This window comes from Neofelis nebulosa, chromosome 2 (assembly GCF_028018385.1).
Source record: "Neofelis nebulosa isolate mNeoNeb1 chromosome 2, mNeoNeb1.pri, whole genome shotgun sequence".
NCBI classification, from domain to species: Eukaryota; Metazoa; Chordata; class Mammalia; order Carnivora; family Felidae; genus Neofelis; species Neofelis nebulosa.
The window spans coordinates 209,996,806-210,015,165 of NC_080783.1; the positions used below are offsets into that span (position 1 = coordinate 209,996,806).

General features: G+C 58.7%; 1 protein-coding gene across 5 annotated transcripts in view; it reads right to left on the reverse strand.

Moving 5' to 3' along the window:
- Positions 1-1,483: 1,483 nt before the first annotated feature.
- PADI4 (peptidyl arginine deiminase 4) overlaps positions 1,484-18,360 on the reverse strand; it is a 32,060-nt gene continuing 15,183 nt past the window's right edge. For 2 of the 5 annotated variants that reach the window (XM_058718916.1, XM_058718921.1), the window contains 12 exons: positions 18,034-18,151; positions 16,758-16,883; positions 15,118-15,296; positions 14,880-14,983; positions 13,838-13,949; positions 12,364-12,471; positions 6,855-7,009; positions 5,975-6,113; positions 5,646-5,748; positions 4,754-4,821; positions 4,001-4,141; positions 1,484-2,135 (listed from right to left, as the gene is read on the reverse strand). In XM_058718916.1, coding sequence (XP_058574899.1) covers positions 1,902-2,135; positions 4,001-4,141; positions 4,754-4,821; positions 5,646-5,748; positions 5,975-6,113; positions 6,855-7,009; positions 12,364-12,471; positions 13,838-13,949; positions 14,880-14,983; positions 15,118-15,296; positions 16,758-16,883; positions 18,034-18,151 — 1,587 coding nt within the window. In that variant the 3' untranslated portion in view covers positions 1,484-1,901. Of the gene's footprint in view, positions 2,136-3,115; positions 3,827-4,000; positions 4,142-4,753; positions 4,822-5,645; positions 5,749-5,974; positions 6,114-6,854; positions 7,010-12,363; positions 12,472-13,837; positions 13,950-14,879; positions 14,984-15,117; positions 15,297-16,757; positions 16,884-18,033; positions 18,152-18,360 lie in introns of those variants that run through there. The other 3 variants (XM_058718919.1, XM_058718917.1, XM_058718920.1) reach the window with 3 other exon arrangements.

The window sequence follows — 18,360 nt, forward strand, 5'->3', positions numbered from 1 at the left end:
TGTTTTACCCCGAATCTTTGTGGCCACCACATCCCTGTGCATTGGCTCCTGCTGCCCCCGCCCCCTCCCTCCCCTGTCCCCTGTGGTGCCTGAGGGCACCCCCTCCCGGTCCCCATCCGCCACCTGCGGGCACATCTCCCTCTCCGAATCCGTTTCCGGAAACCAGACGTAAAACAGGCCCCGGACAATTTCAACGCAGAAGTTCAAAAGCTGAACCCCACACAAAAGGAAACCCTCCGCCGTGGTTTTACAAGATGAAATCTGCCCCCACAAAGAAGAAATGATAATCACGTGGCGTGATGGAGGCCTTGGCTAACACCGCGGTGGTGATCGTTCTGCTGTATATATCGAATCAACACGTTGTACACCTTAGCCTTACACAAAGTTACGTGTCCATTAGCTCTCAATTTTTCCAAAGTCTTGTCCCTTTCCCGTCAGGGTTTAAGGCAGGCACAGAACTGCAAGCTGTGGGAAAGGGATGCCCCGCTTCTCTCCGCCTCTTCCACCTGCCGCATCCGGAAACAGCGGTTCCTAACCTGCGGGAGGTTAACACGGCCCCCAAAAGATGTCGGGTCCTAATCCCCAGAGTCTGTGACCACGAGACTTTGGGATGGGGAGATTGTTCCTGGCTCTTCTGGGAGGACCGCAAATGCAATGACAAGTGTGTTTGTAAGAGAGAGGCAGGGGGAGATTCGACCACGGGCAGGGACCGGAAGCATGCCAGAGGCCACCAGGAGCCAGACAAGGAACTGACTCCTCCCAGAGCCCCCGGAGGGGACACGGCCCTGCCCACCCCTTGATTTCAGCCCGGTGAAACCGATTTTCGACCCTGGGCCTCCAGAACCGTGAGGATAAATTTCTGTGGTCTTAAGACGCCCAGTTTGTGGTCATCGGTTACAGCAGCCGCAGGAAAGTAGCTGAGGGAGGGAGGGGAGACGGTCCGAAAGTTCTGGCTTCCCGGGTACTGTCCTAGGACGGCTCCATGCTCTGTGGGGCCGGCAGGACTCACGGCCGGTGCCTCTTCTCACGTGGGCTTCCCTGGTCCTTCGCAGAGGTTCTCACCCCCCAAGGGGGGCCGGGGGACGCTCCCCTGCACCTGTCTTGGTGCTTGTCCCTTTCCGCACAGTCTGCAGCCCCGGAAATGCAGCCAAACATTTCCCTTCCGTCTGCTGAGGTGGGTGGCAGCTCCAGGCTGCTCTAAGGTTTGGGGACAACCTCATACGGGACTCCCCCTTGTGCACGGTCCCCTTCCTGGTCCACAGAAAACACGTGCATTTTTGCCCCAGCCATTCTGGAGGGGGAGCAGCTGACTCTTGTCAGAGGAGCACATTTTGACCCGGGTTTTTTGGGGGTCCCTTTCCGCATAGTCTGAGGGAAGAGGCTTTGGACGCCCTCCTCTTCCACCGTCACACGTCCGCCACGAGCACATGAAAACTCTGCCGTTTTCTTAGTACCTCGGACGCTAAGGAGCCAAGATCTGGCCTTAATTTTTATTTATTTTATTATGATTTTTAAGCTCATTCATTTATTTTTGAGAGACAGAGAGTTGGGGAAGGGCAGAGCGAAAGGGAGAGAGAATCCCAAACAGGCCCTGTGCTGTCAGCTCAGAGCCCGATGCGAGGTTCGAACTCCTGAACCGCGAGACGACGGCCCCACAGGGCACAGCGGAAGGAAGCAAGCCGCTGCCTTGGAAGGCGGCCACGCCCAGGGGGCCAAAATGTCCCTAAGAGCTCTTGCGATGCCACACTGCAGGGGATCAGGGTGTCTGGCCGGGAGCTTCAGAAGGAAAGGATGGGGTGGGGTGATGGGCTCAGGGCACAGGATGGGGGGGGGGATGGGCTCAGGGCACAGGATGGGGTGGGGTGATGGGCTCAGGGCACAGGATGGGGGGGGGGATGGGCTCAGGGCACCATGTGCCACCACTTGAAGGAGAAGGGCCGCCGGCGCACGTTGGTGCCACAGTGCACCTCCCCGTGCCGCAGGTGGTACGCGTAGAAGTCGTCGATGAAGGTGCAGCGGAGGCCCAGAGGCTCCAGCAGGGACCGCACCTTCTCCTCCAGGCAGCAGCGGTCGTCGATGATGGGCCCGAAGGGCTTGGGGATGCCCAGGTGCTTCCCCAGCACCAACATGTTCACCTGCAAAGACGCGGGGTCCCCGGGTCAGGGGCGCCGGCGTGCAGCCCGCATCACCCTCCGAGGGACCCCCTTTTCTTCTGACCTTCAGCAACAGCAGCCCCACTTCGCAGAGGGGGAAACTGAGGCCCAGGCAGGTCAAGCGGGCTGCCCGGTCCAGGCCTCATACCCAAGTCTGGCAGACTCCAGGACCCATGCTCTCGCCCCTCTGCCACCTTCTGGAAAACTCTCTGCGACTCAAGGGCCAGCTCAAATGCCACCCGCTTTGGGAAGCCGCCCGCGAGTCCCTGAACTGCGGCACTCGGTGCTCCCCCTCTGTGCTCCCACAGCGGCCGGCATGGCGCCTGGCATAACGAAGGCACTTGGGAAGTACCTGTTGAACGGACGCACAAATGACCACCTTTTTGGTAGCGCTCTCCAGATATTGAAGTTTATGGAAATGACTATTCCCTCCACTATCTTGGGAGGTGAGAAAGGACAAAGGTGTTGACTCCAGGCCAACAGAGGTTCGACTCCCAGCCCTGTTACTCAATAGCTGTGTGACCTTAGGCAAGTCACTTTCCCTCTCTGAGACGCAGCAGCAAAAGGAGCCCAAACACACTGCCGCTGCCGCGACAATCAGACGTCAGGCTCACGGGGCACCGTGCTGGCACAGAGCAGGTGCAGAGTCGGTCTCCAGGGCTCAGGAGTCGTGGAAAGGCATCTCACTCTCTGCCACCACTCAGACACAGCCCGTGCTGGGGGGTCTCGCCCTCTGAGTTTCTCTGCCTGTTCCACACCCACGCCCTCCCCGCTCCCACCGTGGGCTCCCGGGGGGCGGGGGGAATCACGACTCTTGCTCGGGGCCTCGAACAGCGAAGGCACCCACGGTCGCCGGTCTCACTTCATTTGCGATGCCTCACCCCCCCCTCCCCCCGGCTGGTGGCATCCACCCTCTTTCCTGCCTGGGGAACCTGGCTGGACTGACAGGCAGAAACAAATGCTCGGGGCCAAGGGCTTTTATTCAAGGTGCCCCTTCCTGCCTTGTTGGTTTAGCCACGGAACCTCTTCTTCTAAATAAAATCTTCTGTAGCACCTCAATGCCTAAGACGGAAAAAAAATCCCAACCGCTGCCTTGGAACCCCAGGGACCTGGGGAAACCAGTCTGACGTCCACTGTGCCGGGACTGGCCCAGCCCCAGCAGGACAGGGTAGCTGAGGGCCCCAGCTGGGCTTTCTGCCCGGCCCTCGGGTATCCTTTGGAGAGACAGAGGAAGGGCACGGGGATGGTAGAAATGCCATGGATGGCTTTAAGACGGTCTTGGGGTGGGCGAGGAGGGGGTCACAGTTAAAAGTTCTTGACCAGGGTGGGATTCCCCCCCCTCCGAGTTCACCCGTCAGAGGAGTGAATCCGCCCAGCCCAGGCAGTGCTAGCCTCACGGCCTGCCCGGACCACCCAGTCTGAAATGGTGCCCCCGACTTTTCCCCTTCCCAATGGGACTTGAAACGGAGAGCAGCTTGTAAGTTGCCTGCTCAAGGGCACACCTACACCGTCCCCCCGCCCCCCTGCCCCCGCCGGGAAATCCGTAGCGGGCAGTGCCTCGGGGGTCAGGGTGTGGGCTCTGCAGCCAGACCCCTGGTTCGAATTCCAGCTCTAAATCCCATGTAGCCAGCTGTGTGTCCTTGTGCGGGAGGCCCGACCTCTCTGTGCCTCATCTGTGAAGCGGGAGCCCCACACCGTCATGGCTGTGAGCCGCCCAGAGCCGCCCTGGGGGCGGCACACGGCCACGCCAGCCCCGAGCAGACAGCCAAGCCCCCTGGACCCACACCTGGGGGTCCTGACTTGAGGCCACTGGCAAAGGCGAGCCCAACCAAAGCCCCCCTCCTCACCATGTTTGGGAAATAGGCTTCGGCCTTGAGTCTCCCTTGGAGGTCATCCTGGAGCTTGAAGAGCTGGGGGATGTCCACGATGTCCCTCTCGGTCAGGCCCAGCTCCCGCTTTAACACCTCCCGGTTCCAGTCAATGCATTTCTAGGGGGGCGGGGAGGGGGCCGACTCAGGCAGGGGTGGGGCGGGCAACGAGGGGGTGGGGGGGTGGTGAGGGGGCGGTGGGCACGGTGGGGTGGGGAGTGAAGGAGGGGTGGGGACCTCCGCGGAGGAGGACAGTCTGGGGCTGAGGCCTGGCCAAGGGAAGGACTAGGGACGAGGTCGGGGAGGCAGTGACGGGCCCCTCCTTTTCTTCCCTCCGTTCCTGCTCTGCTCCGCTCAGTCCCTCTGCCTCCTGCTTCTGCTTGTGCGTCCCTGTCTTTCCAGTCACTCTAGCACTTGGCCTCTCTCCTGCCTCTGTCCCTGTTTCTGAGAGCTCCCCCCGTCTTTCTCTGGCTCCAGCTTTCCCGATTTTGCTTCCCCTCTTTTCCATGCATCACTCGTGTGTGTTCCTGCAGTGGTGACTGAAGTCTCTCTCTCTCTCTCTCTCTCTCTCTGTCCCACACACATTGACCCGAATCCCGGAGCCACCTGCCACCAAGCCTACGGGCAGCTGGTGGAAGGCTCTGCCCTTGTGCCTCTGATGGTAGGGAAGGTGGTGGGGGCGGGTGGTTAGGTCTGCCCGGACTGTGGTGTCTCCGGCACCCAGGCTGGTACCTGCACGTACGAATTATCTTCTCTCAATTTCTCGTTGGACAGAACGTCCTTTATTTTCTGTTTTTTTTCTGGCACGGAGAAAAAGAAAAAAACAAAAGCAGGTGAACTCGGAGGTCAATTTCCGTCCTCCTGGTGGGCACGGTGGGGACTCAGTTTTCCCATCTATAAAATGGGGGCGGCTAGAATTCCTAACAGGTAGGTTTGTTGTGCGCAGCCGGGAGGCACGTGCCTTAACGAACGTATTTTCTCAGCGCGAGTTCTCCTTAAAGGTGTGGCTCTCACCCCCTTAAATTGTCTCCAAAAAATTCCCATCCAGCGAACAGCAAACAGAGGTCTAACCGTTGCCTGATGCAACACGACATTCTACGGAGACGACGTAAAAACTGTCAGCCGTGACTTACTGACCTCTGACACCAGCCCCTATCTGTGGACTTTGAGATTACTTCCAGCCAGACTGAACTTTCATGCGGGTCCTCAAACACATTTCACTCTCTCTTGCCTCTGAGCCTTCGCATTGACGGTTCCCTCTGTCTGCGCTACCTCTCTTCCTCTCATCCCGCCACCCCACTGGGTGAACTCCTGCTCATTCGTCATGCTCCTGCCTGCTCTTTGCCTCCTCCAGGAAGCCTCCCTCGGACTCCTCCCAGATACCCTCCAGCCCCTGTGCTGTCGCTGTTTTCCTGACTCGCTTCCCCAGGACTGCGGGCTGTCACAGCAGCAGCAAGGAGTTGGTCTGCCCTGTTCACACAGCACCCCTGGCCCGGAGCACAATGTCTGGCGCACAGCGGGTGCTCAGAGGACAGGTGTTCTAGGTGCCCCCACTTGGCAACAGACGGCCACGCGAAGGCAGAGAAAGGACCCCGGGTGGAAACGCAAGGCACAGCCAACTTACTCTTGACCCCTTCAAATAGCAGAGCCTCGCCGTGGCCCTCCTCCAGCTGCTCCTGGAACAGCCTGTAGCAGGACCTGGGGCTGGCGAGGAGCAGCCGGAAGCCCTGGAGGCATGAAACGCTGGGGTCAGAGGTCAGCTTTGCCCCTGGGGCTCCCAGAAGGGCGGGCTTGGACCCAGGCTGGCCCCCTCCTGAGGTCGAGGGAAAGCTAGCCCGGCACGTGAGGCCAGGCCCCCCCCCCGCCCCCCCATCCCAGGCAGAGCACGGAGCAAAACCTGGGAGCCCAGGGCGGAGGTGTGTGCCTTCCTCCAGGCAGCCCCCCACATTGCACCTTGTGCACCGGGACGAAGCTCAGGAACTCGTCCACGTGGCCCACAAACAGCCAGTCGGAGTAGAGCTTCACGGGCGCCTGCACCTGCTGGGCGCTCAGGAAGTCCTGCAAGGCCTGGTGCATCTCCTGGCTCTCGTTGCTGCCGACACAGGATGAAGGGGGCGTTATGGGGGGCGGGGGGGCAACAGGGAGATCTCCGACGGCCTGGAGGCTGGGCAAAGGGGTCGGGGGTCTTCTTCAGCTAGGGAAGGGATTCAGAAGCCTGGACGCCTTTAACTGTCTCCTCAAACACTGGGGGACTTTACGAATTGCCATCCCGGTTGTGTTGGGGGAAACTGAGGCACCGAGTCAGTACGGCAAATAAGACCAGAGCTTAGCCTCGGGAAGCAAAACCCACTGGCTCAGCCCAGATGCTGGCGTTGTGGGTAAACATGGCTCACAGCTCCGTGGAGAGCCGGTCCCGTCTGAGCGGATGATCTCTGATTAGCTGTGTGGCCTTGGGGACATTCCTTCATCTCTCTGGGCTTCAGTTTTCTCCTCGCTCTGGCCTCCACAGTCCTTCCTGATCTAGCCCTTTGCTCTCTCTCAATGTGCTCTAGCCCCTCTGGCCTTCTTGAACACACCCAGTTCAGTTCTGCCTCAGGGCCTTAGCACATGCTCTTTCGGCTGCCAGGAGCCCTCTGTCCCAGATCTCCACGCAGCCATGTCCTTACTGTCGTCAGGCCTTCACTCAAGAGCTGCCTTCTCAGCGAGGCCTTCCCCGATGACCCCCACAGTTCCCAAGTCCCTGGAGTCTGTCGAGGCCCTGGGGTCGGAAGCAAGTAGGGAGGGCTTCCACTGTGGCCCTGGGGCCACCCCTCTCCGCCCCTCCCCTCCTCACCTGGGGTAGCAGCTGCTGCCAATGAGGATCCTGCCCAGAGGGTATTTCTTCCTCCCAACCTTGACCGGGGGGCTCACTTCCAGGTTTCCAAAGGAGTCGAGGTCAGAAACCTCTCCTGTTTGGGGCCCTCGAGTCACGTAGCCAAAATCCGGACCCTGGGATGGGAGAAGCATGTACCAAGCGTTAGAGAACACGGTCCCCGCGTGAGGAGAGGGCAGGAGCCGAGTCACGGGAAGGATTCGGGAACGGTCAGCGGCCGGTACAGCCCAGGCACCGCTGTCGCTTGTAGGACATGCGGAAGGGGTGCCAAACCAGCTGGTTGAGAAAAGGGACCGGCGTTTGTCGAGTGCCTCATACGCGCCCGCTGCTTTTGCAAACCTTAACTCGACCGTAACAACGGATCTGCAAAGTATCATTTTTGCCCTCATTCTGCAGAGAAGAAACGCAGCTCAGAGCGGCGTGTGGCTTCATCAGGTGCCACGGCCCGTCGGTGGAGGGACGCAGATTCAAGCTGTCTCTACGGCAAGCCCTCTTGCACCACGCCACCCTGCCTCCTGACCTCGGGCTGGAGTGGGCCTTGCCGAATGGCCGCGACGTCCCCGCGTGGGTCTCTGCGGGAACAATCTCCTGCCCCGTGCGAGTTCGCTGTGGCTGCTGTAACACATCCAGTGGCTTAAAACAACACGCTTTATCCTCTGTCGGCTCTGGGGGTCAGAGGTCTGAAACCGGTCTCACCAGGCTAATGTCAAGGTGTGGCAGGGCCAGTTCCTTCCAGAGGCTCTGAGGGGAGAACCTGTCTCCTTGCCCCTTTCGGCCTCCAGTAGCCGCCGTGGCTGGAGGGCTCTCCCCCCAGCTTCAAGGCGCATTGCTACATCCTCCGCCTCCATCACCAAGGGCCTTCTCCCACTCCGTCCTCCCTCTTCCAAGGAGCACCACGATGGCACAGAGCCCGCCAGATAACTCAGGGGCACCTCCCCCATCCCAGAGGCCCTAACTTCATCACATCTGCAAAGTGCCTTTTGCCACAAGATAGCATCAGGTCCTGGGGATTCGCACGGGGCCGTGTTCGAGGACCGCCATTCTGTCCACTGCACTAGCCCTAGCTTTTTACAAACCGACAGAGCTTCACTGGGGCCACCGACTCCCTGCAGGTAGATTCCAAATGGTGAGCTTCCGTGCATTTCTCTGGGAAGAGGAGTCCTCTCAAGGAGGTCTATGACGCTCCCAGTTTAAAAGCCATCATTCCTGGGGCGTCTGGGTGGCTCAGTTGGCTAAGTGCCTGACTCTTAATCTCTAGCTCCGGTCACGATCTCCTGGTTCGGGAGCTCGAGCCCCATGTCAGGCTCTGCACTGACAGCACGGAGCCTGCTTGAGATTCTCTCTTTCCCTCTCTTTCTGCTCCTCCCCCGCGCACATGCACCCTCCCCCTCTCTCTCAAAAATAAACAAACGTAAAAAAAGGAGCCCGCAACAACTCCCCAGTTTCCCAGAGCTTAAACAAACAGCCCCCGCGTCATCCCCATCACCTCCCTGACAGCCAGCCTCTCCTTCCTCGCTCGCTTCTTCCCCGCCCCCCCACCCGCCCAAATCAATATGCCTTTTATCGCATCTTTAAAATATGCCAGGTAGGTCTGAAAAATTATCTGGCATCTTGCAGTTTCTGTAGCTGGACAACTTAGTCCTTATTCATCAGCCTGCCGAACCGTTCCTTTTTTCAGAAGCCTCACCACCATCCCCAGATTTCCTGACGTCCTTATTTTGAACACTTGTGGCCCGCTGAATCAAAAGCAGCTGAGTTTCAATACAAGTTCAACGTCATTTCCTTCGAGAATGAACTCATCTTTCTGGGCCTGAGATACCGAACAAGCAAACGCCTGGCCTCATCCGAACCCGGCGGGGGGTGTGTTTCTTCACCCGAGAGATTTTGGATCTCGACGAGAGCGTCATTCTCCTGAACGGCGACGTCGGTGGAGGAGCGAGCAGGCACGGGCCTCATCTTGTAACGGAAGCCCAGCGTGACGCCCTTGACCGTGTTCTGCACACGACTACAGATGGTGCGAACGGTAGCCAGCTCTCCAGTTTTCCACCATGCGTCAACTCAGAGCTCTTCGTTTTCCTTCCAGGGAGGCTGAGCTCTACACTGCTGTGGTTGAAGTCCCTCCGCAGGGTTCCTCTGGGGCCCTTCGCAAATAACAGTGCCTCTCTTCAGAGTGATGGCGACGTCTTCCGGAATGTTGACGGTCTCATTGCTGAGAAAGGCCTTCGTTCTCCCGCCAGATGGGGCCAAGAGCTCCCACCCTTCCTCTTGCCCACTCTGCTTCACCCCTTCTGGCCTCTTCACGCTTCCCTGAACATGCCAGGCATGCTGGTGCCTCAGGACCTTTGCGCTGGCTGTTTCTTCTGCCTAGAACTCTCTTCACCCAGACACCCACATAGCCGACTCTTTCACCTCTTTTGAGTTTTTGTGCGTGTGTCTGCTTCTCAGAGGCCCTACCTGACCATCCTGTTTAAAATTGCAGTGTAGGGGCGCCTGGGTGGCGCAGTCGGTTAAGCGTCCGACTTCAGCCAGGTCACGATCTTGCGGTCTGTGAGTTCGAGCCCCGCGTCGGGCTCTGTGCTGACAACTCAGAGCCTGGAGCCTGTTTCCGATTCTGTGTCTCCCTCTCTCTCTGCCCCTCCCCCGCTCATGCTCTGTCTCTCTCTGTCCCAAAAATAAATAAAAAACGTTGAAAAAAAAAAATTTTAAAAAAATAAAAATAAAAAAATAAAAATAAAAATAAAATTGCAGTGTAATCTTCCCACTACTCTGGCGCCTGGGAGCCTCTCGATTCTGTTTTGTTTTGTTTTTTTTTCACCTATAGCACTAGGTCCCACCTCCCAACATACCATATAATTTATTTATTGTTGTACTTAGCCTATCGTCTGTCTTTCCGGGCTAGAATGTCACCTCCATGAGGGTGGGGGCCTCTGCAGCACTCACTGATATACTCCAAGAGCCCAGAACAAGGCTGGGCACGGAGAATGGGCTCAAAGAATGTCTGATGAATGAATGATAAATTCATACAAGTCACTGCCTTGGCCGTTGCCATGAGAGGGGCTCCGTGTCACAGGCTGCAGGTTTGGATTTCTTTCTTCTTTATTGATTTTAGAGAGAGAGCAAGGGTAAGCAGGGGAGAGGCAGAGAGAGAGGGCGCGCGAGAGAATCCCAAGCAGGCTCCCCACTGCCAGCACACAGCCTGATTGATCTGATTGATGTGGGACTCGAACTCATGAATCACAAGATCATGACCCGAGCTGAAATCAAAGAGTCTGACGCTTAACAGACTGAGCCGCCCCGGTGTCCCGTGGGTCAAGGCTTGGATTTCTGAAGGCCAGTGAAGGCGTGCCCAAGGTCTGCAGAAGTACCCCCCCACCCCCACCCCCAGGGAGTGGGATGGGCAGGGAAAGCTCACATGTGTGACCCCAGCTGATCCGGCTTCTAGCACAGACTTAGAAACATGTCGCCCGCTTAACTCTCCTCTAGTCTTTTTCTGGTTCATCAAAGACCCGGAGTGTGCAAATCTATCCTCAAAACCAGCCGATCTCCCCCTTTAACAGCCAGAGAGCCCATCTGGGCTTCCCGCTTGCTCTTGTTCATACCGAGCTGGCTTTACTAACATTATTTGCTTTAATCCTATTTACTTTCAAGGTTGCCTTTCTATTTATAGTAAGTGCTGCTGGTTTCCCACGGATGGGTGTCCAAAATTTACTGACGTTGTCTTTTGGGAAGAACACCCACCGCATGTGGAGCTGTGTGCTAACTGGCCTGTGCACAGTGATGGGCACCCAGGCCTCGGGCTCCGCCCTCCTGCTGCTGCCGGTCTAGCAGGGAAACAGACAATAAAAGGGAAGTAACTACAAAACACTCGGGAAGAAACCAACAAGGTGAAACCAACAAGAATGCGAGGGGTTGGGGTGGGAGTCCTGCAGGGTCAGGGATGGCCTCACTGAGGAGGGCACTGAAGCGAGACCCAGCCAGACGTGTGAAGCGGGAAGAGCATTATAGGCAGAGGGAACGGCATATGCAAACGAGGTGGGTACAAGTTGGGTGCATTTGAAGAACAGGAAGGAGGCCGGTGAGGTTGGAGCTGGCTGGGGGACAGGGAAAGTGGCTCGTGATGAGTCTGGAAAAGCAGATGGGGTTGTTGCCTGGTGACAAGTTTGACTTTTATCCCAATTCTTTTCCTGAGTGATGGGAGTCGGAATACCGCAGATGTGCTTGCCTAAGAAAACATCGCAGCCCCTCGTCCAAGGCCGGGTGTGGGAAAGGATGAGGACACCCGTGCTGAGGCGTCTGTCTGCCCAACAGGACTCTGGAGATTTCGCTTGTGGCATCAGAGAATCTGACCTTTGTCACACTCAGATTACCAAAGTGAGAGGCCCCTGAGCAGAGCAGAGCAGGGCTGAAAACAGACAGAGGGACGAAGGTCCCAGTGGCAGCTGGCTTGTCTGTCCCCAGGGTCCTGAAACAGGATTAGCCTGATTCCACACAGACAGACACCGTGGACCCACAAAATCTCTGCATCAGCCCCACTCAGCCCAGGAGAGCGAGAGGGACTCAGACAAGGTGCTGAGTTGAACTCAGATTCCCTTTCAAAGCTTCCTGTGTGGGCAGAGCCGCTTCCCCTTCCCTGGGGCTCAGGGTGCTCCCCGGAAAGCCATTCATCAGAGCAAACCTTACACCCCACACTCCTTCCTCCATCCCTGGACACCTGGAATCAGCCTGGAATGCGGGCCTGGTGGCATGCTGGCCACAGAGCTCCCGGAGCCGGACCCACCAGCCTCTCCTCTCTCTTTGTGTGACCTTGGAAAAGCTGCTTCACCTCTCTGAGCCTCAATTTCTCCATCTATATAATGGGCCTAGTGACAGCATCTAGATTAAAGGTTGTCGGACAAATGAAATGAGTCAGCGCACGTAAAGAATCTGGCACCTTGACCGACACAGAATACGGGCTTGATAAATGTAACTATCATTATCATTATAAGTCTCTGCTGAGTTTACACAAACCTGCCAGGCTAGTCCGGCATGATTCACCAATATGTCACCCCCACCCCCACCCCCAAACACACACACGGTCACATCTAGGAAATGACCACCCTGATCCCCAAACCCACCCCACACCCCAGATGGAACACCCCCTGAGGCCAGACCCCACCCAAAAGACAGATCCTCCAGCCGGACACCGGGGAAGGTGCCAGTCCTGGCTCCACCCCCCCCCCCCCCACCTTGCCACAAGAGCATCTTCAGAGGACCAAGGATGCCCAAGCCTGACCTACGTCCTTGGCAGGGTTATTCTGAGGACAGGCTGAGCTCATGGCCGGAAAGAGCTTCGGGAAAGGAAGGGCCAGATCTCGTCTCAGCAATGACAAAAATAACACGGTCCACCTGCGTGATGGCGGCTCAAGCAGGAGCTGAGGAGGGAGACCTGGGGCAAGGGGGTTTCAGCACTGCCGGCCCCCCCAGCACGTACCAGCATGCACTTGATGGGGAACTCCTTCAAGCCTCTGTTCCTTGGAGAGTCAAAGACCACGGGCAGTGTCTTGTGCGGGGCTTGGATGTAGCCGACCTCTATCTCGTCCTGTGTGTGGAGCGAGTGGAAGGAAGGCTGAAACGCGTGCTCTCTGGGTTGTGACACCCAGTGCAGGGATCAGGGGGTGGGGGTGGGTGCAGAACCATCCGTCCCCCTCCCCCACGCCGTGGTCAAGGGCAAATTCCACCCCAGAGAAGGGGCTCTGAGGAAGCGGAGTTTATTATCCTGTGTTTGCCCCAACAAGTTCACCCCCACTCCTGGTGAGTGCTGGGACCGAGTGCTGTAGGTGCCGGGGACCCGGTGAGTGAGCCTCGGACCCTGGCCTCAGGAAGCCGGGCACCTCGCACCCAGTGTGAGGTGCTGGGCGGGGAGGTGAGGGTCTGTGGGGACACCCAGGAGGGGCTCCTGATGCTCTGCTAAGCTGAGGCCTGAGGTGGGAGCACGAGATCCCGTCCCCCAAAAGGGGGCAGGTCGGACCCAGCCTCGCCCGTGGGGCAGAAGCAGAAAGGGCTTGGCAATGAACCCAAGTCCTGCCCGCGTTCTGGCGGACGGATGAGACTACTTTTAGGCTGAACCCCCCGGAATTACCACTCCTGTAGGTCAAAAATGTGCCATCGGCAATTTCGTGCCGTTCGATCCGACTCAACACGGAACGACGCAAGAGGAAGGGAGGGTTTATGCGTGGGGTTGGGAGAGGGATGGAGAAATTGGGGGAGGGGAAGCTTTCAAGCCGGGATGGTGCGAGCGTGACCCGGACGCGGGGGATGGGGACGGGGAGGACAGTGGTGAGGGGCCGCGGCAAGAGCAAAGGCACTGAGGCCAGAGCAGGGCGATCGACCGGCATGGCAGGGCAAGGAGCCTGAGAAAGCAAAAGAGGGGCAAGGAGGTTCGGTCCAGCCCGCCGGCTGCCCACAGCCACTGCCCCGTGCCACGCGCTGGGTGCAGAGCTGAGTGAGACTCAGTCCCTGAGCTCGGGGAGCTCACGGCATGAGCGGGGAGCCTGGCACGGAAGCGGAATGGAGATACGGTGCGGCTGGCAGGCTGGCACCAGGTAAGGGGCGGCCAGGCTGGGAGGCCAGGCTGGCGACTGCGTCCAGAAACCTGGCTTGGAGGGAGGGCCACTGGAGGGACCCGCTGAGCTCCAGCCCCCTGAGCTTCGCGTGATTTCCAGACGCCATCTGAGTTTTTGGGCAGGCAGGTGGTTTTCATCTTGGTGAGCACGGCAGTTTAATCGCTTGCCTGGGCCCCCGTACGCGGGGACCCTCAGGGGCTCCTCACTTCCTGCCCCTCTGAGGGACGGTGGCCAGTGAGCCGCCGGGCCCAGCCCCAGGAGCCTGGGTCCCCCAGTGTCGCTTGACCCTCAGGAGCACCCACCCCGCGTGTCCCAGCTCCCCTGGCCCACAGGGCCGCACACCTGCATCCACCGGTCCCCCACACTCTGCTCCCTGCTGCACACGGTCAGCTGGCACTTGGCTTCCTGGGTCAGCGCAGTCACGGACTTAAGGAAGTCCTCATTTTCAAGCATCCTAGAAGGAGCAGAAAAGAAGCCCCTCAGGGCTCTGGATTCAGCAGCCGGTGGCCTTGGCCTGGCTCTGAGGGGGCAAGCTGGGCCCCCGGAGGGTCCCCAGGGGTGGAGCAGGAGCTCGGGCCCGGATGGAGTTGGGGATGGGCACAGTGGCTGCTGCGGAGATGCCTGTGGCCTGGACGGACATGCCCGGCTCGCCGGGTCTCCCTGCTCCTAGCAAACATCTCACTGAACTCTTGCAACAATCCCTGAGAAGAGCCAACAGGTACCCCCTTCCCTTGAGGAGACGCCAGAATGAGGAGGTCAAGGCCCAAGGTCATGCCATCCGGGGGCGAGCACCCAATCTGAACCCAGGCCTCGCTGGCTTCCAGCCCACGTCCTCCCCACCAGGTTACTCCCTCACCCCTTCTGCCAGGAAACGACTGGAAGAGGAGAGGGGAGGGTCCCCTGAGACTCCAGGATCCTTAACAGGTGCGCTCAGATGGCAGGGTGGATGCTGGGGGGGGGGGGGGGACCCAGAGCAGCTTGTTAGCTTGTTAAAAGGCAGATGGGCCCCATCCCCAGACCCAAGACCCCGCGGTTCTGGGGTTGGCCCGGAACGTGCATTTGAAACGGTTTCTGGTTCGGCAGAAGGTCCGCAGGGCACACTCTCAGCAGCCCAGGAAGCCTGGCTCACCGACTGAGGGTTTTCATCTGCCGGGCCTAGCGAATTCTACAGTCCTTCAGGAGAGAAAGCCGCACTCGGCGTGCATTAGGGCAGGACAGCGAGGACAAAACAGACTGGCCGGGAGCCCTCCGCACGCTGCGATAAGGGGCATTTCCCCCCGTTGGCACAGCGGAGATGCGGGGGTGGGGGGGGGGCCTGCGGCCAGAACCCAGGGCCCCTCCTGGCGTACCTGTGCCCCGCCCACTGGCACCCCAGAGCCCTCACCTGCACACGTACACCTCCTCAGGGGGCTGAGTGTTGGGGGTCATGATCCAGGGGGCCACACGGAAGACCACACTGTCTTGGAAAACCAGGGTCTTGGGGAGCTCCTGCGAGGTGTGGGTAGGGGAAGGGCTATTGCAGCAGCCAATGCCAGAGACCCGCCTCCTCCCCGGCTGGGCTCTGCACCCCCACCCCCCGCCTGGCGACTCAGCTTCCCCCTTGGACTGACATCTTGGCCTACCGGGTTGGATGTGTCCAGCAGGGAGACGGTGAGGGAAATGAGCCCCGGGAAGTTGGCGTCTGGGAAAGCGAGGCCCTCCACATAGAAGTCTGTGCTGTGCTGGCCCCCCGGGAGTTCCAGGGGGTGACAGGGCTGCTTTGGCCCCAGGACCTCCCTGTACCTGGAGATCTGATTGCCTCCTAGAAGAGAGAAGGGAGGCCCAGGTCTGCTTCTCCCCGGTGCTGCGATGGCTTCTCGGGGCCACCGCTGCCATGAAGACATGTCACAGCCACTCAGAGAAAGAAACCTAAAGTGTCAGCTGGGACATCGCCCCCTGGCTGGGGCTCCAGGGATGGAGTGACCGGGGTGGGGGTCCCTGAGCCATTCCCGAACATATACATACAGGTCCACTATACATTATGGTTCGTTCGCTCATCATTCATTCATTCATTCATTCCCGAGCCCCAGCTCTCGGCTGACACTGGGGGAGACCAGGGAGGTGGTCACAGTCTCCTGGGTGAGTGAGGAGGAGCAGAGACGGTCAAAATCACAGATGGTAGTAAGTGCTGTGATGGGGGGGAAACCCAGAGGGCCAGGGAAGGCTTCCTGGAGGAGGTGACGCCTCAGCAGAGGCAAAGAATTGGTTTGTCACCAAGTCAACGTCAGTCTGATCACCTTGATCTAGAATGGAAGCAAGTCAGATCAAGCTGTGCCTCTGCCGAGAGCCCTCAGATGGCCTCGGCCGCCTCCCTCAGACTAGAAGGCAGAGTCATTCCCCGCCTACCTGGGCCGGCCCTTCCCCTTCCTTCTCCACCCTCATCTGCCACGTTAACCCCGAGTCCTGCACTCCAGCCTCACTGGCCTCCCTGCCTTCCTCAAGCCCACAGGCACCATCCTGCCTCACTCGGGGCCTTTGCTCCTGCGGTTCCCTCTGCCTGGAGTGCCCTTCCCCCGAGCATCTGTGTGGCTGTTCCCGCCCCTGCTGCTCGAGTGACACCTTACGGAGGAAGCGTTCCCTAACCTCCTCTCCTCACACCCCCCAGACCCTACCCCTCATCTACACCCCCTTCCTGGTTGCGCTCTTCTGCACAGCCCTCAGACACTAGCTGCTTCACTTATTTTATACATTGTCTCTCAACCCACCAAAGAGGAAAGCGACCTGGGGGCAGAGGCGTTTTCATGTGCTTTGCTCCGGGCCCCGTGCCTCAAACAAGCCCGGCGCTCAGGAGCAGGTGCGAGCTGCTGCGAAGCTAATGCTGTCTTTGGTCGGGAGGATGCTGGAGGACAAAGTCTGATGCCGTCCGCTTGGGCTCGACAGTCCCCGTAAACCAGAGTCCTCGGTGTGCGTGCGTGTGTGCACGCGTGTGTGCATGCGGCAGAGGGGAGGAGACAGACACAAACACGGCAGGCCTCGGGGGGGGGGGGGGCTACTTCCTCAGTGCTCGCCAGCACCAGACATCATGTGAGTGTTTGTCTGCACATCATCCGTGTGTCCCTTCTAGAAGGTAGCGGCATGGACGTCCACCTTGCTCACTGCTGCATCCTTGGCCCTAAGAACGTCTCCCTAAGAGGGGCTCAGGAATCAGTCGTCAAAGGGGGGTGTGAAGGGGCTGTCCCGGGGCGGGGAGGGGACACCGAGGTGACAGCCAAGGGTGACTCACGGCTGGCTTGGAACACCCTGACTTTGTCCATCTCCGACTTGGCCACATGGAGCAGCAGCTGGTGCCTGGCGAAGAAGTCCCTGGGGGTGTTCGTGTTCAGGGTCACCAGGGACATGTCCTGTAGGTCTGGACCGAGAAGGGAGGGGCCTGAGACGCAGGCCCCTGAGACCCTCTCCTCCCCCGCTGCTCCCCTCAAGCCCCCCTCTACCTGGTCGCCTGGTTTCCTTTTCCTTATGCTCTTTCCAGAATTTAAATGATGATTTTCATTTTGGAATGAAAGCTAATTAAGTTTTTGGTCTTCTCCCGCGACAGTGAGCTTAGCGTACAAGCTCCGGGAAGCAGGGGCCACAGCTATCTTGTTTAAAAATATTTTTTTAACGTTGGGGCTCCTGGGTGGCTCAGTCGGTTGAGCATCCGACTTCGGCTCAAGTCATGATCTCATGGTCTGTGAGTTCGAGCCCTGCATCGGGCTCTGTGCTGACAGCTGGGAGCCTGGAGCCTGCTTCGGATTCTGGGTCTCCTCCTGTCTCTGCCCCTCCCCTGCTCATGCTCTGTGTCTGTCTCTCAATAATAAAGAAACGTGAAGATGTGTCTGTTTCTGTGCTCTCCTAGCCGCTCCCTCGGAAGGCCACCCCCTTAGCGCCCTCCTCCCACCCCAGCCACCTCAGAGGGGTGCCAGCAGAGACCCCGTGCCCACCCCCATGCTTGTGCCCTGGTGTTGGGATGTCTGGGTTCAGATCCTGAACCTGTGACTTACTGGCTGTGTGACCTTAAGCAAACCGCTTAACTTCCCCATCTGTAAAATGGGGTGAGGACAGCATGTACCTCCAAGCCTCAAACTGAAGGATGAAACGAGTTAATGATTCTGAAGTGGTCACAGAGGTGTCCAGAGGGCGGCAGGGGCCCGGGGCTGCTCTGACATGAGTTTGGGGGCGGTAGGCTTTCATTCTGAATAATTTCAGGTCCCAGGTTTGACCCAAGAGCAGAAATTTGGGTTGGGAGCATGGGGCCCGGAGGAGGCACGGGGAGACGCAGCACTGGTCCCAGGTGCTCTGTGGCTGCTGTGTGACCGTGGGTGCATGGCCTGCCCTCTCAGGACCCCTGTCCGCTCCTTTTATACAGTGGACAAGCTAACAAGAACGTGCTTCCAATAACCCATTTCTGAGGGCTGTTCCAAAGCTTAGGCTGCGTAGACAGAAGGGCTTGACACACAGACAAAGCTCTATTCCCATTAGCTCTCTGGGCAGGGGGGAGGCTGGGGGGTGGGGGTCCTTACCTTGGCTGTCAAGCACCCTGTCATCCCTGCAGTCTATGGTGGAAGATTTGGGGTTGTCCTTGTCGCAGTTCACCAGCAGGATGGCGCCTTGCCCGCGGGGGCCCCAGGTCCAGGCCCTCTGTGGACGCCCAGCAGAGACGGGGCACGTTTAGAAAACCTGTGTGTGTCCCTCCACCTCTTGGGGGAAGCAGAGCCACCTTCCCCCAGCACCCCGATAGGCTTGTGCAGTTTCCACATCTCACTCCCACATCAGGTCAATTCTTTAGTCCCAAGAGGGGATTTCTCCTGCTCCAAAAATCCTAAACAAATTCCCCCCAAATGCAATGC